The 21659-nt window shown below is 40.8% G+C and overlaps 1 protein-coding gene across 1 annotated transcript; it reads left to right on the top strand.

The window, feature by feature from the left end:
* Positions 1-12982: 12982 nt before the first annotated feature.
* Positions 12983-21597, top strand: LOC306748772 (cell division control protein 42 homolog). The gene is made up of 6 exons (XM_079231982.1): positions 12983-13019; positions 16911-17015; positions 18730-18802; positions 19693-19802; positions 20417-20614; positions 21487-21597. Exons 2-6 carry the CDS (start codon positions 16911-16913, stop codon positions 21574-21576), a joined length of 576 nt encoding a protein of 191 aa, XP_079088108.1. The 5' UTR covers positions 12983-13019; the 3' UTR covers positions 21577-21597.
* Positions 21598-21659: the final 62 nt, after the last annotated feature.

Below are 21659 nucleotides of genomic sequence, written 5' to 3'. Positions count from 1 at the left end.
TGTTTTCTTGTTAAACCTTCCTGAAGACAATAAAGTCTACACATGTGTCTTTATTTGTTTTGCTCGTATCTTCGCTGTCACCTTTCTGCTCTTCCCCCAAAGTCTTTTCTTTTAACCTGCTGCAGAATCACATTCCTCCTCTGGTCTCTTTACCCTCCATCGTATACGTCATCCTCCTGAGCGACTAAGGAATATTTATATATATTTAAGTCGCGAGGGGATAAAAGCGTCAGCAAAAAGGAAAGTGTGTAAAATGCATAAAAGGTGCTCGGCATAAGAAAGAGCAGACAAGGCGTCTGACTCAGAGGAGCCTCCACACATGCAGAGTGGAGGGGTTGATGTGTGGGGGATGCTCTTCCTCCTCACTCTCTCTCCCTTCATGTTGTTGCTGTTGTGAAGCCCCACCCAAGAGTACTGCAGGGTTTTTTTTCCAAAAGTTCCTCCTGCAGAACTCAAGACGCCTGCCAACTGTTTGACATCATTCTCTTACATCATTGCATCATTCTGTTTTTACATCATTCTTCTCCTGTTCTTGTCCTCAAAGCACCAAAGACGCAACATTTGGACTAATATTCCAAACCTTATGAAATTTTAATCGGTGTGCGTGTCAGGCCGAGTTCCCAACAGGCGTGATCTGCATGGTGGTCACACGAGTACAATAAGTAATACAACGGTGTAGAAATACTCCCAAGGTACAAGTAGAAATCCTGCATTTAAACACTTTACTTTAGTGAAATTGCAAAAGTGTTATAATTAAAGTAGGCTACCGGAATATATATGATATTATAGTATGTGTCATCACTTTTTTTATATTTATTTTAGATATATACTGTATATGCTAATATATGCATGTGTATATATATATATTTAATATATATATATCACTTAATATATTATTTGGTAGCTTAAATTCCCCCCTCTTATTCTAATGAGTAGAAATTTAAAGTAGCAGAAAAGACAAATACTCACGTAAAGTACAAGTACCTCTAACTTACGTACAGTACTTAGGTGCAATACTTGAGAAAGCACTTTACCAATCTGTTATATCTTCAACATAATGAAATGTTCATCAGTAAGTGTGAATGTATATAAATATCTGTCTATTATAACACTGCTGGAGCGGTAAATCATGTGAAAATTAAAATTTACCAAAATCACCATTTCAGTTAGAGTTGAGAAGACTATATTTAACAATATATGATTTTTTTAAATATATTTTAAATCCAATCAGCTTTTCTTCCTTTAAAACAAAATACAGCCAAAACGTCTCACAGTGTATGTCTGGGTTTATAATTATTATTATTTTTAATGCAAATTACCATCTATTTCTATATTTACTACATAATTATAAAGTAATGAAACAGACAGTTTCACGATTTATTAAATCTTGTTGACTATTATCAGAATAAAAGTTAACTCTGTAAACAAAGTACTATAATTGGATTATTCAAACAGTTTTTATTTATATAGTTTTATATAGTGACGCGTAGCTTTCGTGAGATATTTCCACCAACAACATCGTGGCATCCTAAAGCCCGCCCACTGTTTTTTTTGCGGTCCAATCAAACGCAGAGCTAAGCATGTTAGCGTGCTAACGTTAGCACATAGCACAACGCAGAGCTAAGCATGTTAGCATGCTAACGTTAGCACATAGCACAAAGTAGAGCTAAGCATGTTAGCGTGCTGACGTTAGCCCATAGCACAACGTAGAGCTAAGTGTGTTAGCGTGCTAACGTTTGCACATAGCACAAAGTAGAGCTAAGTGTGTTAGCGTGCTAGCATTAGCCCATAGCACAACATAGAGCTGAGGCTCATGGGAGTTACATTGGATTTGCCAAATAAAGGCAGATGGAACAAGTCGATGGGACCAAAGAGGTGGACTGAGCAGAACTCATGTACAAATATACAAATACATACTTTCCCGTAGCATTGTGCTGTTTGCTTTGGCTACTTGTGTTTTCACTCCATCTTCTCCTGTGACGAGCGCATCTTCACGATCTGTTTATGATCGGCGTCGAGAGATATTTAGGGTCCTGGTCACGGAGTTATAAGACACTTGAGTTTAACGACTTAAAGTTAAGAGGTAAACAACGACATCTTCCTCTGACCGTTATTGATATTTTAAAGATGAAATACGAGCATTGTATTAATAATAAACATATAATAACATCATGTGAATAAACTCCTCTTAAATCATTTTGAGTGCAGACTCTCCACTGCACTGATGTTTTAAAAGTATTAATACAAAAAAAAGTTAAAGCTGGATTTGGCCGATAACATTTTCAATTCTCTAAAGATGTCGCGATAATATCGTTGTTGTGAATTCTTTGAGGCCCTCACAAAGAAAGAGAAGCTTTTATTTTGGTGAGAAAAATCGATGTTGTTAACCTTCAATCTAATATAATTTCCTGAGGGACTGAGGAGCCGTTTCTTGAGGCAATTTGATGTATTTTCTCCGTTTAAATTGCAGTTTTTGCGTACTTTAATGTACAAAAAAACAGAGTATGCAACGTTTCATCCTATGTTATGTACCCAAGTAACAGAGTAGTATTTTTTCTACATGTACTGTGTCGTTTTTGCACGACACCAGCGAGGCACTCGTCTCATATCCATAAACACATGTTCCTGCTGTCTCCACCTCAATGAGTTATAACTCTTATCTCTCTCTCTCTCTCCTTCATCTCGGTGTGTCTCTGTGCTGTTGGTGCTGTGAGTTACGTAAGCTCTACAGCAGCAGAGAGAGAGAGAGAGAGAGAGAGAGAGAGAGAGGGAGAGAGAGAGAGAGAGGGAGAGGGAGGGAGAGAGGGAGGACACCCATGAACGCACCACACCACACCTACAGGAGACTGCAGTGCTCAGCAGAAAAATATAGCAGCGCTGAAAAAAAGAAAGCGAGAGAGATAATACGTGAGCAGGGTGAGCCAGAGATGGAGGGATGGAGGGATGGAGGGATGGAGGGATGGAGGGATGGAGGGATAGAGGGATGGAGGGATAGAGGGATGGAGGGATGGAGGGACAACATGTATATCATTGTGTCAGTATCTCTGTGAGGGAGGAGGGATGAAAGGATGAAGCCAGAAAGACAAGATGGAGAGAACGATGGGGAGAAATACTGGATCTATGATCTCCTGTTTCAGTTCAATTCAGTTTAATATTGTGTAAATATTATATTATTTTGGGATTTTGCTGATTTTGTTTGTCTCTGAAGCAAATGAGTTTTACACATTCACATAAACACAATGTTTTGTTTTCCTGTATTTGTTCAGCGTTGCTGTCCTTGTACTTCGGTATGGCTAATGACTCTAAAATACTACAATACCCATGAGCCTCAGCGACATTGAGAAGAGTTCATTGGAGCATTTGGGCACAAAATAGTTTATGCATAGTTTCAACTGAACAAACACCATCTGCTGACAAAAAGACTGGCGGCAACAGCCAAGTCTGAAGAGTCTTAAAGCTGCATTCTCTCTCCTGACCACCAGGGGGCGACTCCTCTGGTTGTATATAAGTATATGCTTCATGTGTTAAAGCTGCATTCTCTCTCCTGACCACCAGGGGCGACTCCTCTGGTTGTATAGAAGTATATGCTTCATGTGTTAAAGCTGCATTCTCTCTCCTGACCACCAGGGGCGACTCCTCTGGTTGTATAGAAGTATATGCTTCATGTGTTAAAGCTGCATTCTCTCTCCTGACCACCAGGGGGTGACTCATCTGGTTGTATATAAGTATATGCTTCATGTGTTAAAGCTGCATTCTCTCTCCTGACCACCAGGGGCGACTCCTCTGGTTGTATAGAAGTATATGCTTCATGTGTTAAAGCTGCATTCTCTCTGCTGACCACCAGGGGGCGACTCCTCTGGTTGTATAGAAGTCTATGCTTCATGTGTTAAAGCTGCATTCTCTCTCCTGACCACCAGGGGCGACTCCTCTGGTTGTATAGAAGTCTATGCTTTATGTGTTAAAGCTGCATTCTCTCTCCTGACCACCAGGGGCGACTCCTCTGGTTGTATAGAAGTCTATGCTTTATGTGTTAAAGCTGCATTCTCTCTCCTGACCACCAGGGGCGACTCCTCTGGTTGTATAGAAGTCTATGCTTCATGTGTTAAAGCTGCATTCTCTCTGCTGACCACCAGAGGCGACTCCTCTGGTTGTATAGAAGTCTATGCTTCATGTGTTAAAGCTGCATTCTCTCCGCTGACCACCAGGGGGTGACTCCTCTGGTTGTATAGAAGTCTATGCTTCATGTGTTGAAGCTGCATTCTCTCTCCTGACCACCAGGGGGTGACTCCTCTGGTTGTATAGAAGTCTATATAAGTGACTCTACTTCTCTTGATTTATTCCTCAGTAAACATTGTAAACATGAGTTTATGTCTCAATCTCTAGTTTCAAGTCTTCTTCAATACAGCATGATGTTCATTTAGTACATTATGGTCATTTAGAGTCAAACAGACCATAAAGCAGGGGATCCTTTAGGGGCGGGGCTAAAGGTGATTGACAGGTCTCTACCACAGTGCTGTCCATGTTTTTGTTTAGTGTTCTCACTTCTTGGAAGTTAATTGCAACATTTTGGGCGTCTCAAAAAGGTTGCACTTGGCTCCGCCCTCTCGTGCTACTTCTGGTTGCAAAAAAACAAGATGGCGACGGCCAGAATGCCAAATCCGAGACTTCAAAACGGCCGTCCACAAACCAACGGGTGATGTCCACTTCTTACATAAATATCTGTGTGGACAAAGTCGTTCATCTTTTGCAAGAGAGAGTTTTACATTCCTCCAACGTTCAAAGTGTCACATCTACTTTCTGGACGTCAAAATAAATCAACTACATCTAAAACATTTAAATATCGTGAATAATTATAAAATCAATCTGAAACATGTGGAGAGAAAGAGAACAAGACAGAGAGGAGGAATAAAAGATGGATTTAAATAGAAATATATGCAAAGAGAATGAGAGAGGATGGCCAGGAGGAAGAGGAGGAGAGAGGGAGAGGAGGAAAGAAGGGAGGAAGGGAGCACAAAATGGAGAGCGAGTGGAAACGAGGCTGTGAGAGAGAGATAGAGAGATAAAGAGAGGAGATGAATAATTAAATGACCCTGTTTGGCTGGAGAAGAGAGGAGAAATGGGGGGATGAAGAGAGGGAGGAGGAGGAGGAAGAGGAGGAGGAAGGCTGATCATCGCACGTATGGCAGACACACACACACACACACACACACAGAGAGAGGAGGAAGTGGAGCAGTCTCACACATACGCAATAATTTGTCCACATTTACACACACACTCACATCTTCAACTCGCAATTATCACAAGTACTCTGACACACACACACACACGCACACACACACACACACACACACACACACATCCACCCACGCAGAGCGCCAAAGATGCAGAAATCCAACACACACACATTTCTGTGTCGTCCATGTTAGATATCAACTACCGCACGCACACACCTAATATACCAGGAACTCAAACACGATTGACTGCAAGATCACACACACACACACACACACACACACACACACACACACACACACACACACACACACACACACACACACACACAATGTTCCGGCTGCCAAAACACACACACACAATCCTATGAACATACACATTCCCACGCCTGCCATATTGAAAAAACTAATTAACCATCAAACACACACACACACACACACACACACACAACATGCACACACACAACATGCACACACAACATACACACACAACACACACACACAATCCTGTGCCTGCCATATTAAAACACATCAACCATACAAGGACTCCACTATAAATGACTGCAGGATCTCCTCTCTCTCACACACACACACACACACACACACACACACACACACACACACACACACACACACACACACACACACACACACACTACTGTATGTACACATACACCATTTTTCAAGAGATCCAAGAAACCTATACACACATTAACAAATATATACATGCACACACACACACACACACACACACACACACACACACACACACACACACACACACACACACACACACACACACACACATTCCTGTCATAACAAAATCAACCATCCAACACACACCGCACGATTCACTCGTACACACATATAATGCTCCTCTTGCCAAAACACACACACACATACATCTCTTCTTTCCTCCAATCAGACACACACACACACACACACACACACACACACACACACACACACACACACACACACACACACACACGCGTATGCTTTCTTGTCACATGCAAATATACACACATATTTTTAAGACATCAGATAAAATGCATGAAGCAAAACCACACACACACACACACACACACACACACACACACACACACACACACACACACACACACACACACACGTACAATAACACCCATAACTGAATCCATCTCACACACAAGCAGCATTATCCTGCAGCCAAATCAATAATCAATCATGAAATCATAAGAAAATGAACAGTAACGGATGGAGACGCACACAACAGAGAGAGTGGAAGAAAAGAGGAAAGGGAGGATTTCCTTCTTTTACCTGCCGCCTGTGTGTGTGTTCTGCCTCTCACGGCAACCGAGAAGAATACTGGAGAGGAGGCAGAGCAGGAGAGAGAGAGAGAGAGAGAGAGAGAGAGAGAGAGAGAGAGAGAGAAATGTGTGACAGAGAGGGAGGGGGAGGGGAGATGACTCAGAGGGAGATGGAGAGAGAGGAAGAGGAGGAGAAGAGGAGGGTTAATTAAATAGCAGGAGATGGACAGAGGGGTCTGATGGAGGGATAAGGACGGGGTGCAGAGGTATAAATAGAAGAAGGGAGGACGGGTTCTCTCTCTCCGTGTGTCTCCCTCTCTCTCTGCTGCTGCAGTGGGGTTCAGGCGCTCGCATACAGTTACATAATCAATCCTGCTCCTCCACACTCAGACATGATGAAGCTCTGTGTGTGTGTGTGTGTGTGTGTGTGTGTGTGTGTGTGTGTGTGTGTGTGTGTGTGTGTGTGTGTGTGTGTGTGTGTGTGTGTGAGCATTCAAACACCGACAACAATGCAGCTGCAGAAATCCCTTTGAAAACTGGAGCAGGTGCTGTGTGGTTGGTCCTGGTGATCACTTCTATACAACCAGAGGAGCGCAGCTTTAACACATGAAGCATAGACTTCTATACAACCAGAGGAATCGCCTCCTTTTGGCCAGGAGAGAGAATGCAGCTTTACAACATGAAGCATAGACTTCTATACAACCAGAGGAGTACAGCTTTAACACATGAAGCATAGACTTCTATACAACCAGAGGAGTGCAGCTTTAACACATGAAGCATAGACTTCTATACAACCAGAGGAGTTGCCCCCTGGTGGTCAGGAGAGAGGATGCAGCTTTAACACATGAAGCATAGACTTCTATACAACAGGTTGCATGACTTTTGTGCGCTATGGTTCGCTGCGGTTTGTTGTGTGTGAACTCCTTTAAATTGAGTTCTGCGCAGTGGGGACTTGTTTTACTTCCTTTGTTCATGTTGTGTGTGTTGTGCGTCCTTCCTGCTCTAAAATCAGACTGGTTGAGCTGTTAATGCCGACTGCAGGGTGACGCTGATACACATTGACAGGGCAACAGGCTGAAGCCAGTGTGCGTTTCGCGTGTGTGCGCGTTCACATCTTTGTGTGTTACCTTTGTGTACTAAAGAACGTTTCTACATGGGTGAGTATTTTAATCTTGGTGTACCAGTTTATTTATTTTGTATTTCCATCTATTTATGTGCACATTTTTCTTCATGTGCACGTATTTACATATGCCTGAGTGTTTGTGTGTGCGAATGTGTGTGTGTGAATGTGTGTGAATGTGTGTGACTGTGAGTGTGTGAGATAATCTATAATTAACTTCCTGAGTTTAATGGGATTATCTTTAGGAGACAAGCAGCACAACGTCCTTGACATCCATCCCCCCGGTTAGCCACGGGTAAGCGACGGATAAAGACACACACACATATATATATATATATATATATATATATATATATATATATATATATATATATATATATATATATATAATATAGAGAGAGAGAGAGAGAGAGAGAGAGAGAGAGAGAGAGAAAGAGAAACCAGGAGGCAGCAACAAAGAGAAGAAGAAGAAAAAGAGCAGGTGAGGAGAGATCAAAGTGCGATGAAATGCTTGTGAAGTGAGAGAAAGAGAGAAGCCTTCCGGAGGAAAAGGGTAATGGAGAAGTGCCTCGCATTGTAATTATCTCATTTTCCGCCGCGTTGCCGCTGAAGGTCGACTGGCCTTTCCCTCGACGAGCAAAACAAACAGCCATTAAAGACATATCACCAGAGGCTACTTCGTCCTTTCATGTTGTTTCATTGATTCCTTGTTGATGAACTCTGACGCTAAATACTATTTATTTTGCTCTACATTCAGGATGCTCTCTGGAGACGCGATACCAACCTATCGGATGGTTAGAAATGGAAGAGGAGTAGATCGGAAGTCATTTGACAAGTGCAAAACTATAATATAAAAAAATGTGTAACCAGTGTAGCACTAAAGCATGGTGGAATTAGCACACCAGCTAACCAGCCAGCCAGTATGCTATAGCTAGCTTGTTAATTTCGCCATGCTTTAAGGATTCAAGGATAATAATTGTGTCACCATGCAGCATAGTGATGCACAACTGAAATTCCGTTGTGGCCCGTTTGTGACACGACAAACACAATGACAAACAGAACAACAACAGAAGTACATATTTGTAAAGAGCAGCAATACAAACAATTCTATAGGAAGATAAAATGGCCGACGTCTTCACATTAGTAACTCAACATTGTGCATCGTATTTGAATTGTTGTATCTTTAATTGAAAATTCATACCATTTACCACCTCAAAAGCAACAAAGCAATATTTGATGGTGAAAATTATTTATTGAATTTTAGTCAAGATCCCACAGGCTGGAAATATGTCTGTGGCATGGAGTTGACACTTACCGTACACACACGTTTAAAGAATGTAAACTGTGTAAACACACACTTCTTCTAACCCTATTCTTTTGTTGTTGTGATGTTTAACACAATGAAGTTCTATCTTATCTTAACTTATCTTATCTCAGGTTGTGTTGAATTATCTGACGTTGCTCTTCACTGTCTGTACTTCATCGCCCTCTGGTGGTCACTGAACCATGTTGCAGTCTATTCCCTCAGAGAGAGCAGATCATAAGGAGCACATTGATCATAAATTAAAGGCCATGCTTAATGTCAATATCCCTGAAGCTACACAATAAACCACAACTATTTAAACGTGTGAACCTACAGCCTACAGCTGCTTTTAGGTATTACATGATGCTGATGCTGCCTTCAGGGACCGAGACAATTAGAATAATACAATTTACAACTACAACCTCCAAAATACCCATACCCATTGGACGAGCACAACAAACCTGTTGCTGCTGACAGTTCATGTCCACATTTATGTGTGGACATGCATTGGAGCGCTGTCTACAATTAAGAAAAAGAACACATCAGGAAAAATGTGACTTTCTGCAAGACAAAAGGGTTTGTTTTGGTTGCATGCACACAGGGCACATGAGCAAGAGTTGCAATAAACACTTATTGTGCATTATTTGCAACCAAAATCATCCCAGCACGCTGCACAGCCAAAGGACCTGTCGGTGAGTGGCACGACTGTCTCAACTTGTGGTCATCCAGGGGCCGAAGGCAGCAACGGCGTCCTTTCAATCTCACCTGTCAACGTTAAGTGTACAAAGGGAAACAAAATCATACAAACTTCTGCATTCCTGGACCCAGAAAGTACTTCTAAAGTACGTTCCGTTCTGAACATCGAAGGAAGAAAAACAAAGATTCATCTTCGCACAATGGGTCACAGTAACTGTTCCAAGTTCTATTGTCCAAGGCTTGGAAGCCTCTGAACTTGCCAACAATCAGTTCTCTGAGCTTCCTAAAATGCCAGTGTCGACAAACAATATCATTTCTGAAGAAGAGTTGTCAAAGTGGACTTCGAATGAACGCTGATGTCAAGTTGTTGATTGGCACAAACACCTCAAAGTGAATGTGACCATGGGAAGTGATCAACAGTCTAGTAGAGGGACCATATCCAGTAAGAACCCTGCTGGGCTGGGTGATTAATGGACCTCTTCATGGATACCATGGTGACTGTTAATAAGATTGTTGTTGACAAGGCGAAGGGACTGGCCCTGCAAAGAGACATGGATCAACAGTCCCAGCACAGGAAGCTAGCCAAGCCATTGACTAGCAGGGGTCTGTTGCTGTGGAGAGGCCAGTGGAGAGGGAGACCATGAAGACTGAGGAGAAGAGGAGGGAGCAGGGTTTTGTGAAGTGGAAGAAACTCACAAAAGGACAAGCTTCCCTGTCTGAAAAGAAACATGTTTCTGTTGATTGGAGCCTGGCAGAGGTTAAAAAAGAAAAGAGTGATAAACAAGTTTATGTAATTGACACAGAAACCCGGTGCTGACCCAGCTGTCCTTAACAATTACCGGCCCATCTCCAACCTCCCCTTCATCTCTAAAACACTTGAAAGGGTGGTTGCCGCACAATTACAGTCCCACCTTGACATAAACAACCTCCATGAACCATTCCAATCTTGCTTCCGTCCAAAACATAGCACTGAAACAGCCCTGGTCAAAATCACTAACGACCTCCTCCGTGCAGCAGACTCCGGACTCCGGATCTCCTCAGCGCAGCATTTGATACCATCTCGCACCCTCTGCTCCTGGACCGCCTGGCTGGCATTGGAATCACTGGCGCTGCACTTTCTTGGTTCAAATCGTACCTCACTGACCGCCAACAATTCGTGCAACTAAGGAACCACAAGTCTGGGTGTTCGGGTGTTTCACTGGGAGTGCCCCAGGGGTCAGTCTTGGGTCCCCTTCTTTTCACCATTTACCTCTTCCCCCTGGGCACACTCCTCCATCACCATGGGATCCATTTCCATTGCTACGCCGATGACACACAGGTCTACATCTCCTCTAAACCGACCGCTGCCATCCCTCCTACCTCCCTCATCACCTGCCTTAATGACATTCGGAGCTGGATGAGCAGGAACTTCCTAAAGCTAAACGGCAATACAACTGAGGCCCTGCTCATCGGCTCCAAATCCATCATCACCAAATCCCTCCACCCATCATCGTCGACGGATTCCCTGTACCCTTCTCCCCCCAAGTCAAGATCGTCGGCGTCATTCTGGACAGCACCGTTTCATTTCACCCCATATTCAAAACATCGCCCGGACTGCATTTGTCCACCTCTGCAACATCTCCAGACTCCGCCCATCACTGACCCAGTCCAGCACCGAAATCCTGGTCCACTCATTTGTCACATCCCGCATCGACTACTGCAATGCCCTCCTCACCGGACTCCCCACCAAACTCATCAACAGACTGCAAATCATTCAGAACTCAGCCACCAGGATCATCACCTGTACCAAATCATCGGACCACATCACTCCTGTACTCATCCAACTTCACTGGCTCCCTGTACAATACCGCATCGACTACAAAAACCTTCTCCTCACCTATAAAGCTCTCCACAATCTAGCCCCCACTTACCTCTACGACCTCCTTCAGGAATACACTCCCTCATCCTCTTCTGGACTGCTACCCATCCCCACGCCACGCCTCAGTACCATGGGTGCCCGAGCCTTCAGCTGCTCAGCACCCAGGCTCTGGAACTCCCTCCCCCCACACATAAGACAATCAGACTCCATCACATCATTCAAGTCTCAACTCAAAACTCACCTTTTCAAACTGGCATACACTCTATAACTGGTCCCTGTGCACTTCACTTGTTTTTATGTTGATGCTCTGTTTTACTGTTGTTTCTATCTTTCATGCTTCTATCTTTTACCCTGTATTATTTTATTGTAAGGCGACCTTGGGTGCCTTGAAAGGCGCTTTATGATTTGAATATACGCAATTAAGTTCTGCCGATGAGGTTATTATTTTGTTTTGTAAGGATAAACACGATGGATGTTACAACTGGACTTTGTCATCAATGAAACACGTCAGGAACAATCATCTAGCGAGCAGCCAAGTGGTGCCTTAGGCTTCAATACGACAACTTATCTCATCAGGTTGTGCTGAATTATCTTCACTGTCTGTACTTCATCGCCCTCTGGTGGTCACTGAACCATGTTGCAGTCTATTCACTCAGAGAGAGCAGATCATAAGGAGCACATTGATCATAAATTAAAGGCCATACTTAATGTCAATATCCCTGAAGCTACACAATAAACCACAACTATTTAAACATGTGAACCTACAACATCTGCTCAACAGCTGCTTTTAGGTATTACATGATACTGATGCTGCCTTCAGGGACCGAAACTATTAGAATAATACTATTTACAATTACAACCTTCAAAATACCCATAAAGGTTCATCTACTTCTTTTTTTTGTTAATTTGTTTGTTTGTTTTCATTAATACTTGAAAACAAATACTTAATGTATCTGAATATAATCACCAAGCTTAAAGCATGGAATTGTAACTCTATTAGGACATATATTTTGTGTACATGTATGTGTAATTAATTGTGAAATAGTTAATTAATTGTAACGAATTAAATTAAATCAATAAAAATAAATGGTAAAAAAATACATAATAAAAAAACAAAAGAAGCAAACCGAAAAATAAAAAATAAAACATTGTGGGTTGTTGATATATATATATATATATATATATATATATTTAAATATCTAGGCCAATCATTTCAGATTAATACTTTTTATTATTTAATACCTTTTTTAAAGCATTTTTAAGTTTGAATCCATTTAATAAATGTAAAAGCTCAACATGTTCCTCTTTAGATCCTGAGAGGAAACCAGACTTCACGTCACGGAAACAACCAAAACAACAAGAACATTCCACTCATCAGTAAAATCAATAAAACCAGCGGTTCGCGAACACACCAGCAGTCTCACTTCCGGGTTCCGCGCTGGCGGCGAAGGGGAAGTTTACAGGAAGCACCTGAACGCACCGCGACGTTACCAACACTCCGGCGGCTGAGAAGAGAGACGAGGTAGTAAACTGTTAATGTCTTTATTAGATATGTATATTTATACTTAACAAATACAGAAGTATCAGCAGAGACGCAGCTGTTGACTTTAAAGAGATTATTTTTTATCGTGACAAAAGTCTTAAGTCTTAATAGTCTGTTCACTTTCTGTCGTTCTAGTTGTCAACATGCAGAAATACATTATTTATTCATGTTTATTTATATAAATGAACCAAAAGGACCTAACTTTTGCTTTTGATTCATATGTATTAGCTCTTGCTTTCGTTTTTTATAATCAGAAAATGAATCAGCAGCTGATCAACATTTGGTTTATTGCTGTCATCCTCCTGGTTATTAATGATATATTATTATGAAGTAATTCATTAGCTTGTTTGTCTTTTAACTCGTATATCTGCTCTCCGATAGTTGAGGGTTTGTTTTCACACTGTGCTCATCTTGATGTCTCACTGAAGGAAAGTAGATGCACTCAGAGGCTGTAATCTACCAATGTTTTATTTTTATAACAACATTTTTTATAGAACCCAAATTCAAAAGGCTTGTTCTTGTCTGTCAACCATCAAAGCAGTTGCAGAATAATTATTTAATCTGTTGATTGATTCATAATGTTCAGCTCAATGAATTATATTTACCCTCAAATGGGGAAAACATTAAGTATTTGCAGCGGAGCACACATGCATATCTAGATAAATACACAAAGGAAAAAATAAAACAGTAGTTAGGATATTAAAGAGTTTCAAAGTGTGTATACTTACATGCAAAATGTATAAACACACACACACATCATAAACGAATAACATGAGGAACTAATCTTAATGTATAGACACGACTGCAGTTACCGATTACTTTAATTAACATTAATTAATCTGTGGATGCATTTTCTGATTAATGTACATATATATGTATATATATATATATATATATATATATATATATATATATATATATATATATATATATATATATATATATATATATATATATACATATATATGCATCACTTTGCAATATACTATATATATATATATATATATATATGTACATTAATCAGAAAATGCATCCACAGATTAATTAATGGTAATTAAAGTATATTGTATTGTATGTGTGTGTGTGTGTGTGTGTGTGTGTGTGTGTGTGTGTGTGTGTGTGTGTGTGTGTGTGTGTGTGTGTGTAATTCATTGTAAAATTATTAATAATTACAAGGAATGAAAATAGATGATTAAAAGCAAATGGTAAAAAAAGAAACATTGGGGGTTGTTGATATGTATTTAAATAACTAGGCCAATAATTTCAGAAAAATACTTTTTTTTTGATGTAATACTTGAATAACCGATAGTCCAAACATACACATGACAAGTAGACAGAGAAAATGAACAAACCTTCACATGTGAGGAGCTGCAATCATCAAATATTTGACATTTTTCCTTCTTTAATTACCTGGAACGATGATTATATTGTGATCTGTTGACAAATCAAATATCTTCATCAGTAAGCTCAGTGACCTGTGAGTGAACGAGAGATGACACCTCACATGAGTAAAGAGCAGTTAGTAGAGTTAAAACACAGTGTGGACACTCGCCTGCAGTGCTCAGACCTGTGTGTGTGTGTGTGTGTGTGTGTGTGTGTGTGTGTGTGTGTGTCTCAGTAAACCTCACTAACATCCTCGTGCTGCAGAAGAGCGTTTAACTTACTGAGTGCTGCCGCGGCCAAACGGCCAAACAAAGAGCCGGTGACGACCCCGTGACCCCGTGACCTCGTGACCTCGTGACCCCGTGACCCCGTGACCCCGGCCGCCATTGAAGCGCCGCCGGGTATGTGGGCGGCCTGCTGGTCACATGACCTCCTGAGGGAGAAACACGGAGTCACACGGCCTCCATGTTCCTGTCAGCGTGTTCTGATGCAGAGCGGAGCTGTTCACACGTTCACATGTTTACATGTTTACATGTTCACATGTTCACACGTTTACATGTTTACATGTTTACATGTTCACATGTTCACACGTTTACATGTTTACATGTTTACATGTTTACATGTTCACACGTTCACATGTTTACATGTTTACATGTTCACATGTTCACACGTTTACATGTTTACATGTTTACATGTTTACATGTTCACACGTTCACATGTTTACATGTTTACATGTTTACATGTTCACACGTTCACATGTTTACATGTTTACATGTTTACATGTTTACATATTTACATGTTCACACGTTCACATGTTCACATGTTTACATGTTCACATGTTCACACGTTTACATGTTTACATGTTTACATGTTCACACGTTCACATGTTTACATGTTTACATGTTTACATGTTCACATGTTTACATGTTTACATGTTTACATGTTCACACGTTCACATGTTTACATGTTTACATGTTCACACGTTCACATGTTTACATGTTCACATGTTCACACGTTTACATGTTTACATGTTCACACATTCACATGTTTACATGTTTACACGTTTACATGTTCACATGTTTACACGTTTACATGTTCACATGTTTACACGTTTACATGTTTACATGTTCACACGTTTACATGTTTACATGTTTACATGTTCACATGTTTACAAGTTCACTTGTTTAAATGGTTGTGAACATGTAAACATGGTTACATGTAAACCATGCTTACATGTAACCATGTTTACATGTTCACATGTTTACATGTTTACATGTTCACATGTTTACATGTTTACATGTTCACATGTTTACATGTTTACATGTTTACATGTTCACATGTTTACATGTTTACATGTTTACATGTTCACATGTTTACATGTTTACATGTTCACATGTTTACATGTTTACATGTTCACATGTTTACATGTTTACATGTTCACATGTTTACATGTTTACATGTTTACATGTTCACATGTTTACATGTTTACATGTTTACATGTTCACATGTTTACAAGTTCACTTGTTTAAATGGTTGTGAACATGTAAACATGGTTACATGTAAACCATGCTTACATGTAACCATGTTTACATGTTCACATGTTTACATGTTTACATGTTCACATGTTTACATGTTTACATGTTCACATGTTTACATGTTTAAATGGTTGTTCACATGTTCACATGTTTACATGTGTACATGTTCACATGTTCACACGTTTACATGTTTACATGTTCACACGTTTACATGTTTACATGTTCACATGTTTACATGTTCACATGTTTACAAGTTTACATGTTCACATGTTTACAAGTTCACATGTTCACATGTTTACACGTTTACATGTTTACATGTTCACATGTTTACACGTTTACATGTTTACATGTTCACATGTTCACACGTTTACATGTTTACATGTTCACATGTTCACACGTTTACATGTTTACATATAAACATGTTTACATGTGAACATGTAAACATGTGAACAACCATTTAAACATGTAACCATGTGAACATGTAAACATGTTTACATGTTCACATGTTTACAAGTTCACATGTTTAAATTGTTGTGAACATGTAAACCATGCATACATGTAACCATGTTTACATGTTCACATGGTTACATGTTTACATGTTCACATGTTTACATGTTCACAAGGTTACATGTTTAAATGGTTGTTTACATCTTTACGTGTTCACATGTATTAATTAATGTGAAAGAAAACAACAACAACCCTTTTCAGAAGCCTAAAGCAGCACTTCTTTTTATTTATTTTGCAGTATTGCTGTATTTGTAGTATTTTTTACAAATAGTTGTATTGTGTATGTGATTTTTCTTTTTACAATTGTGCGTCAATAAAATAACAAACAATCTCATATAAATGTTTAAAATATATATTCTGTCCCCATACCTGTCTCTCCTCCTCTCTCCTCCTCCATCCTCCCTCCCTCCTCCCTCCTCCCTCCTCTCTCCTCTCTCCTCCTCAGATGCAGACCATAAAGTGTGTGGTGGTGGGTGACGGCGCGGTGGGGAAGACTTGCCTCCTCATCTCTTACACCACCAACAAGTTTCCCTCAGAATACGTTCCCACGGTGAGGAGCGCTCGCCTTTAGTTTAACCAGAACGCTGCTCTGGACAGGAAGTGATGCTGCAGACAGGAAGTGACTCAACTGTTTCCTCCTCTTCCTGTCTGTCTGTATATCTGTCTGTCTGTCTGTCTGCTCATTTAAATCGACAGATTTAAAACCCGAACTTTAAATATGATATTTAATAGTATTTTAGAACCGATTTGTCGACAAATTCCGAAACATATTCTCCCAACATTATATTTTGACTTTATTTCCTGTGGTCCAAATACTTCTTTGTAGAAAGTATGATGTATTTTCATATTTAATTATTTTTATTTAGATAATAAAAAATATATATATAAATTATTTATATAATAATAATATTTGCCCTTTATTTATTTATCTTTATTATGACTCATCCAGGCTGGTCCACAGTTTGGTCAGTCTGAAACATTTATGTAGTTTATGTATTTGCATTGCTTAATGACCGCTGTTGTTTTTATTGCCTCCTCCACTCTCAGCTGGTAGTGACGGCATATTATATCATATAATATTATATGAATTATATCTTCAACCTTTGAAACCAGTAATCCCAGTTATGACTGGACATCGTCATGGAATAACATTTAAATACTGATTGATATTATTTGTTGAGCCCTCGTCCTTCCACTCCTGTTTGCTCTTCTCCTCGCTTTCCCCACGAGCTCCAGGAAGCATACGAGTGTGTGTGTGTGTGTGTGTGTGTGTGTGTGTCTCAACGTATCATTCATCAGCGTCTCTGTCTGGACTTGAACCCACGACTTCAGCTCCTGAACTAATTCAGTTCTTTCTGCACAAACTATTGCAACTAAAGCTATTTATTACTGAGAGTGAAATCAGAGCCGACGTCTGGTTTAGATTTAGTTTAGTTTAGTTTCAGTCACATCGAGTCAGCAAAATAAACACATTCAGTCTCAGCTCTTGAGCTTTTGTACATTTTAATCACATGTGTGTCTTTCAGGTTTAAGTGTCACTGTTTGCTGTGTACAGCTCACATACATATACATCGTTCTCCATAGTTTTTAATCGACAAATTAAACACACATTCGATGCTTTCCGTACTCGAGGGGTGTTTTTCGAGCTGGAGTCGGTGTGTAGCGTCTCCTCCTGCAGCGATGCGTCCTGATGCCGCGTGTTCGAGGCCCTCCCTGCTTTCTGCAGGCGTGTCGGGGCGCGACCGCAGCCAGAGGGTGACGCAGCCGGAGGAACTCCCTTTGACGCATCGGTTAACCATCATCTTCCGGAATCAGGATTACTTAACGCCTCTGGGTTTGTTGGAGGGTGCAGCCTCTTGGCGAGGGCCAAGATCAAGTGATTGTGAGAAGAACAACAACAAAAAAGACAAATATTGTTTCTCGAGCACCTGCAACTGCAAAAGCTTTCAAATGCGTTCGCAGCTAAACAAAATGGCCGAGTGATTAGACTTCATTCTTACGATAAAACCTTTGCGTGGCGTCGCTAACGTTTCCTTCAGCAGAGCGACGGCGGACGGCAGATTTGCTGTTTGTGATTATAATCTGTTATGATTATGTGATGCTCGTTCACCAACGTTGTGATGAGCGGCTGGCGTCTCTGACCTGTGAGGGTTTTACAGTTTCTTAACGTTTTTTTACGGGGGTTTTACAGAGTTTTACATGTTCTTTACTGGGCTTTTAAAGAATGGCACACGTGTCACTTCGTCTTTCCTCTCGTCCTTCAGGTCTTTGATAACTACGCCGTGACGGTGATGATCAGCAGGGAGCCGTACACTCTGGGACTGTTTGACACGGCAGGTAACAAACGAATAAAGTCTGCATGTAACAAAGGAAATGTTAAAAGCATAGACTTCTATACAACCAGAGGAGTCGCCCCCTGGTGGTCAGGGGAGATAATGCAGCTTTAACACATGAAGCATAGACTTCTATACAACCAGAGGAGTCGCCCCCTGGTGGTCAGGAGAGAGAATGCAGCTTTAACACATGAAGCATAGACTTCTATACAACCAAAGGAGTCACCCCCTGGTGGTCAGGAGAGAGAATGCAGCTTTAACACATGAAGCATAGACTTCTATACAACCAGAGGAGTCACCCCCTGGTGGTCAGGAGAGAGAATGCAGCTTTAACACATGAAGCATAGACTTCTATACAACCCCAGGAGTCGCCCCCTGGTGGTCAAGAGAGAGAATGCAGCTTTAACACATGAAGCATAGACTTCTATACAACCAGAGGAGTCGCCCCCTGGTGGTCAGGAGAGATAATGCAGCTTTAACACATTAAGCATAGACTTCTATACAACCAGAGGAGTCGCCCCCTGGTGGTCAGGAGAGAGAATGCAGCTTTAACACATGAAGCATAGACTTCTATACAACCAGAGGAGTCACCCCCTGGTGGTCAGGAGAGAGAATGCAGCTTTAACACATGAAACATCGACTTCTATACAACCAGAGGAGTCTTCCCCTGGTGGTCACTGGAGAGAATGCAGCTTTAACACATGAAGCATATACTTCTATACAACCCTGGTGGTCACTGGAGAGAATGCAGGTTTTAAGACACTTCAACATGTCAGTCTTCAGAACTAAAAGTTTCCGCCTAGTTTCCTCTTATTCTACATGCCACATTTTCACAAACAGCGTTTGCTTGTCGCTTGCGGTCGGTCAGAGCGTGCGGTGTGTCTCCCCCTGCAGGCCAGGAGGACTACGACAGGCTGCGGCCGCTCAGCTACCCGCAGACCGACGTCTTCCTCGTCTGCTTCTCCGTCGTGTCGCCTTCCTCGTTTGAGAACGTCAGAGAGAAGGTGAGTTTGAGTGCTCGAAAAAAAAAATTAAGAAAACAACGGACTTCATATGCAAAGAAATTTGGATTTAATATAAATTAATGCCGTTTTTTTCCTTTTAAAGTTAAAATCACGATAACTCTCCCACTACTTCTCAGACTACTCTGTTGTCTTTATTGTCTTTTTTATATTTATTTCGTTTATTGTATAAAATATGTATATATGTACGTTCAGAGATTTACTGTTTGTGCTGCTTGTTTACCAACGTTGTGATGAGCGGCTGGCGTTTCCTCTCGGACCTGTGAGGGATTTTACGGGGTTTTACCGTTTTTTTCCGGGGTTTTGCGTTTTTTACGGTTTTTACAGGTTTTTGCAGGGTTTTACTGTTGTTTTACGGGTTTTTACAGGTTTTTACAGGTTTTTGCAGGGTTTTTACTGTTGTTTTACGGGTTTTTACAGGTTTTTACAGGTTTTTTACAGACTGGAGTCAAATTCCATGTATGTACACACACGGCCAATAAAGCTGTTACTGATTCTGATAAAGTTATTTAGTTTCCCAGACTATGGACTACCATTCACAGGGTTTTAATCCAGACTCCGACCCCCCATTAAGTGCCCCGTCCCTCTCTTCCCAGTGGGTGCCGGAGGTTTCCCACCACTGCCCGCGGACGCCCTTCCTGCTGGTCGGCACTCAGATGGACCTGCGAGACGACGGCAGCACCCTGGAGAAGCTGGCCAAGAACAAACAGAAAGCTCTGTCCTGCGAGAGCGGAGAGAAGCTGGCCCGAGAGCTGAAGGCCGTCAAATACGTGGAGTGTTCAGCTCTCACGCAGGTAAACAGAGAGGGGAGTAAACAACCGTCACTCACAGGAGTCTGTTGCTACGTCTGTCTGCGTCTCTCTGGGAAAACAAGCAGCCGATGAGTCGATGCAATCACGTCGAGATAAACCGATCAATTTGTCACAATTAGATTGGGATGTGTGAGGAATAACTGAGGAGGCTGACGGTGGTCTATTGTCAGTGAGGTTTATTTCCAAGCCAAATTTATTTATTTATTCATTTATTTAACAGTATTGACTCATTTATATATTTATGTTTACATGTGTTTATATACTTATTACCTCATTTATGTAAATATGTGTAAATAGCCATGTTTATTTATTTCTTAGGCCTACTTTCTTGCTTATTTATTTATTTGTTTATCTACTTATATGTATTCATATGTATTTATTTAACTACATTGACTCGTTTATATATATTTATTTATATATGTATATATTTACATGTATTTATATTGTATTGCCTCCTTTATTTCATAGCCATGTGTATTTATTTCCTAGGCCTACTTGCTTGCTTATTTATTTATTTGTTTATGTATCTACTTATATTTATTTGTATTTATTTATTTAACTATATTTACTTGTTTATATATATTTGTTTATATATGTATATATTTACATTTATTCATATTTTACTGCCTCATTTATTTCCTCTGCTTATGTATTTACTTACTCATAATACTTATGTATTTTATGCAATAGCATGCCCTCATGTTATAGTGCGGGAACCTTTTCACCCCAATGTTTTTGCCATATTGTGTCTTTTCCTATGAATTTCTACTCTTTTTAAATTGTATTTTCTTATTTAAATAGCAAGCTACTGCTCTGTAAACGCAGCTCGTGTCTCTCTTGCGTCTCTTCGTCAGAGAGGACTGAAGAGCGTGTTCGACGAGGCCATCATGGCCGCTCTGCAGCCTCCGGACCACAAACCCAAGAAGTACTGCTTCCTGCTGTAGACGAGGAGGAGGAGGACGAGGAGGAGGAGGAGGAGGAGGAGGAGGAGGAGGAGGAGGAGGAGGAGGACGAGGAGAAGGAGGAG

This window comes from Taurulus bubalis (genome assembly GCF_910589615.1).
Source record: "Taurulus bubalis genome assembly, chromosome: 16".
Taxonomy (NCBI): Eukaryota; Metazoa; Chordata; class Actinopteri; order Perciformes; family Cottidae; genus Taurulus; species Taurulus bubalis.
The sequence above is the reverse complement of the archived record's forward strand: the minus strand, read 5'-3'. Positions and strand labels throughout refer to the sequence as shown.

What these genes read in the sequence shown, in the direction of transcription:
- LOC306748772 (XM_079231982.1), top strand. Translation starts at nt 16,911, where the DNA reads ATGCAGACCATAAAGTGTGTGGTGGTGGGTGACGGCGCGGTGGGGAAG. An exon ending in GGGACTGTTTGACACGGCAG is followed by an intron (nt 18,803 to 19,692) that starts GTAACAAACGAA and finishes CTCCCCCTGCAG; the next exon opens with GCCAGGAGGACTACGACAGG. An exon ending in AGTGTTCAGCTCTCACGCAG is followed by an intron (nt 20,615 to 21,486) that starts GTAAACAGAGAG and finishes TCTCTTCGTCAG; the next exon opens with AGAGGACTGAAGAGCGTGTT.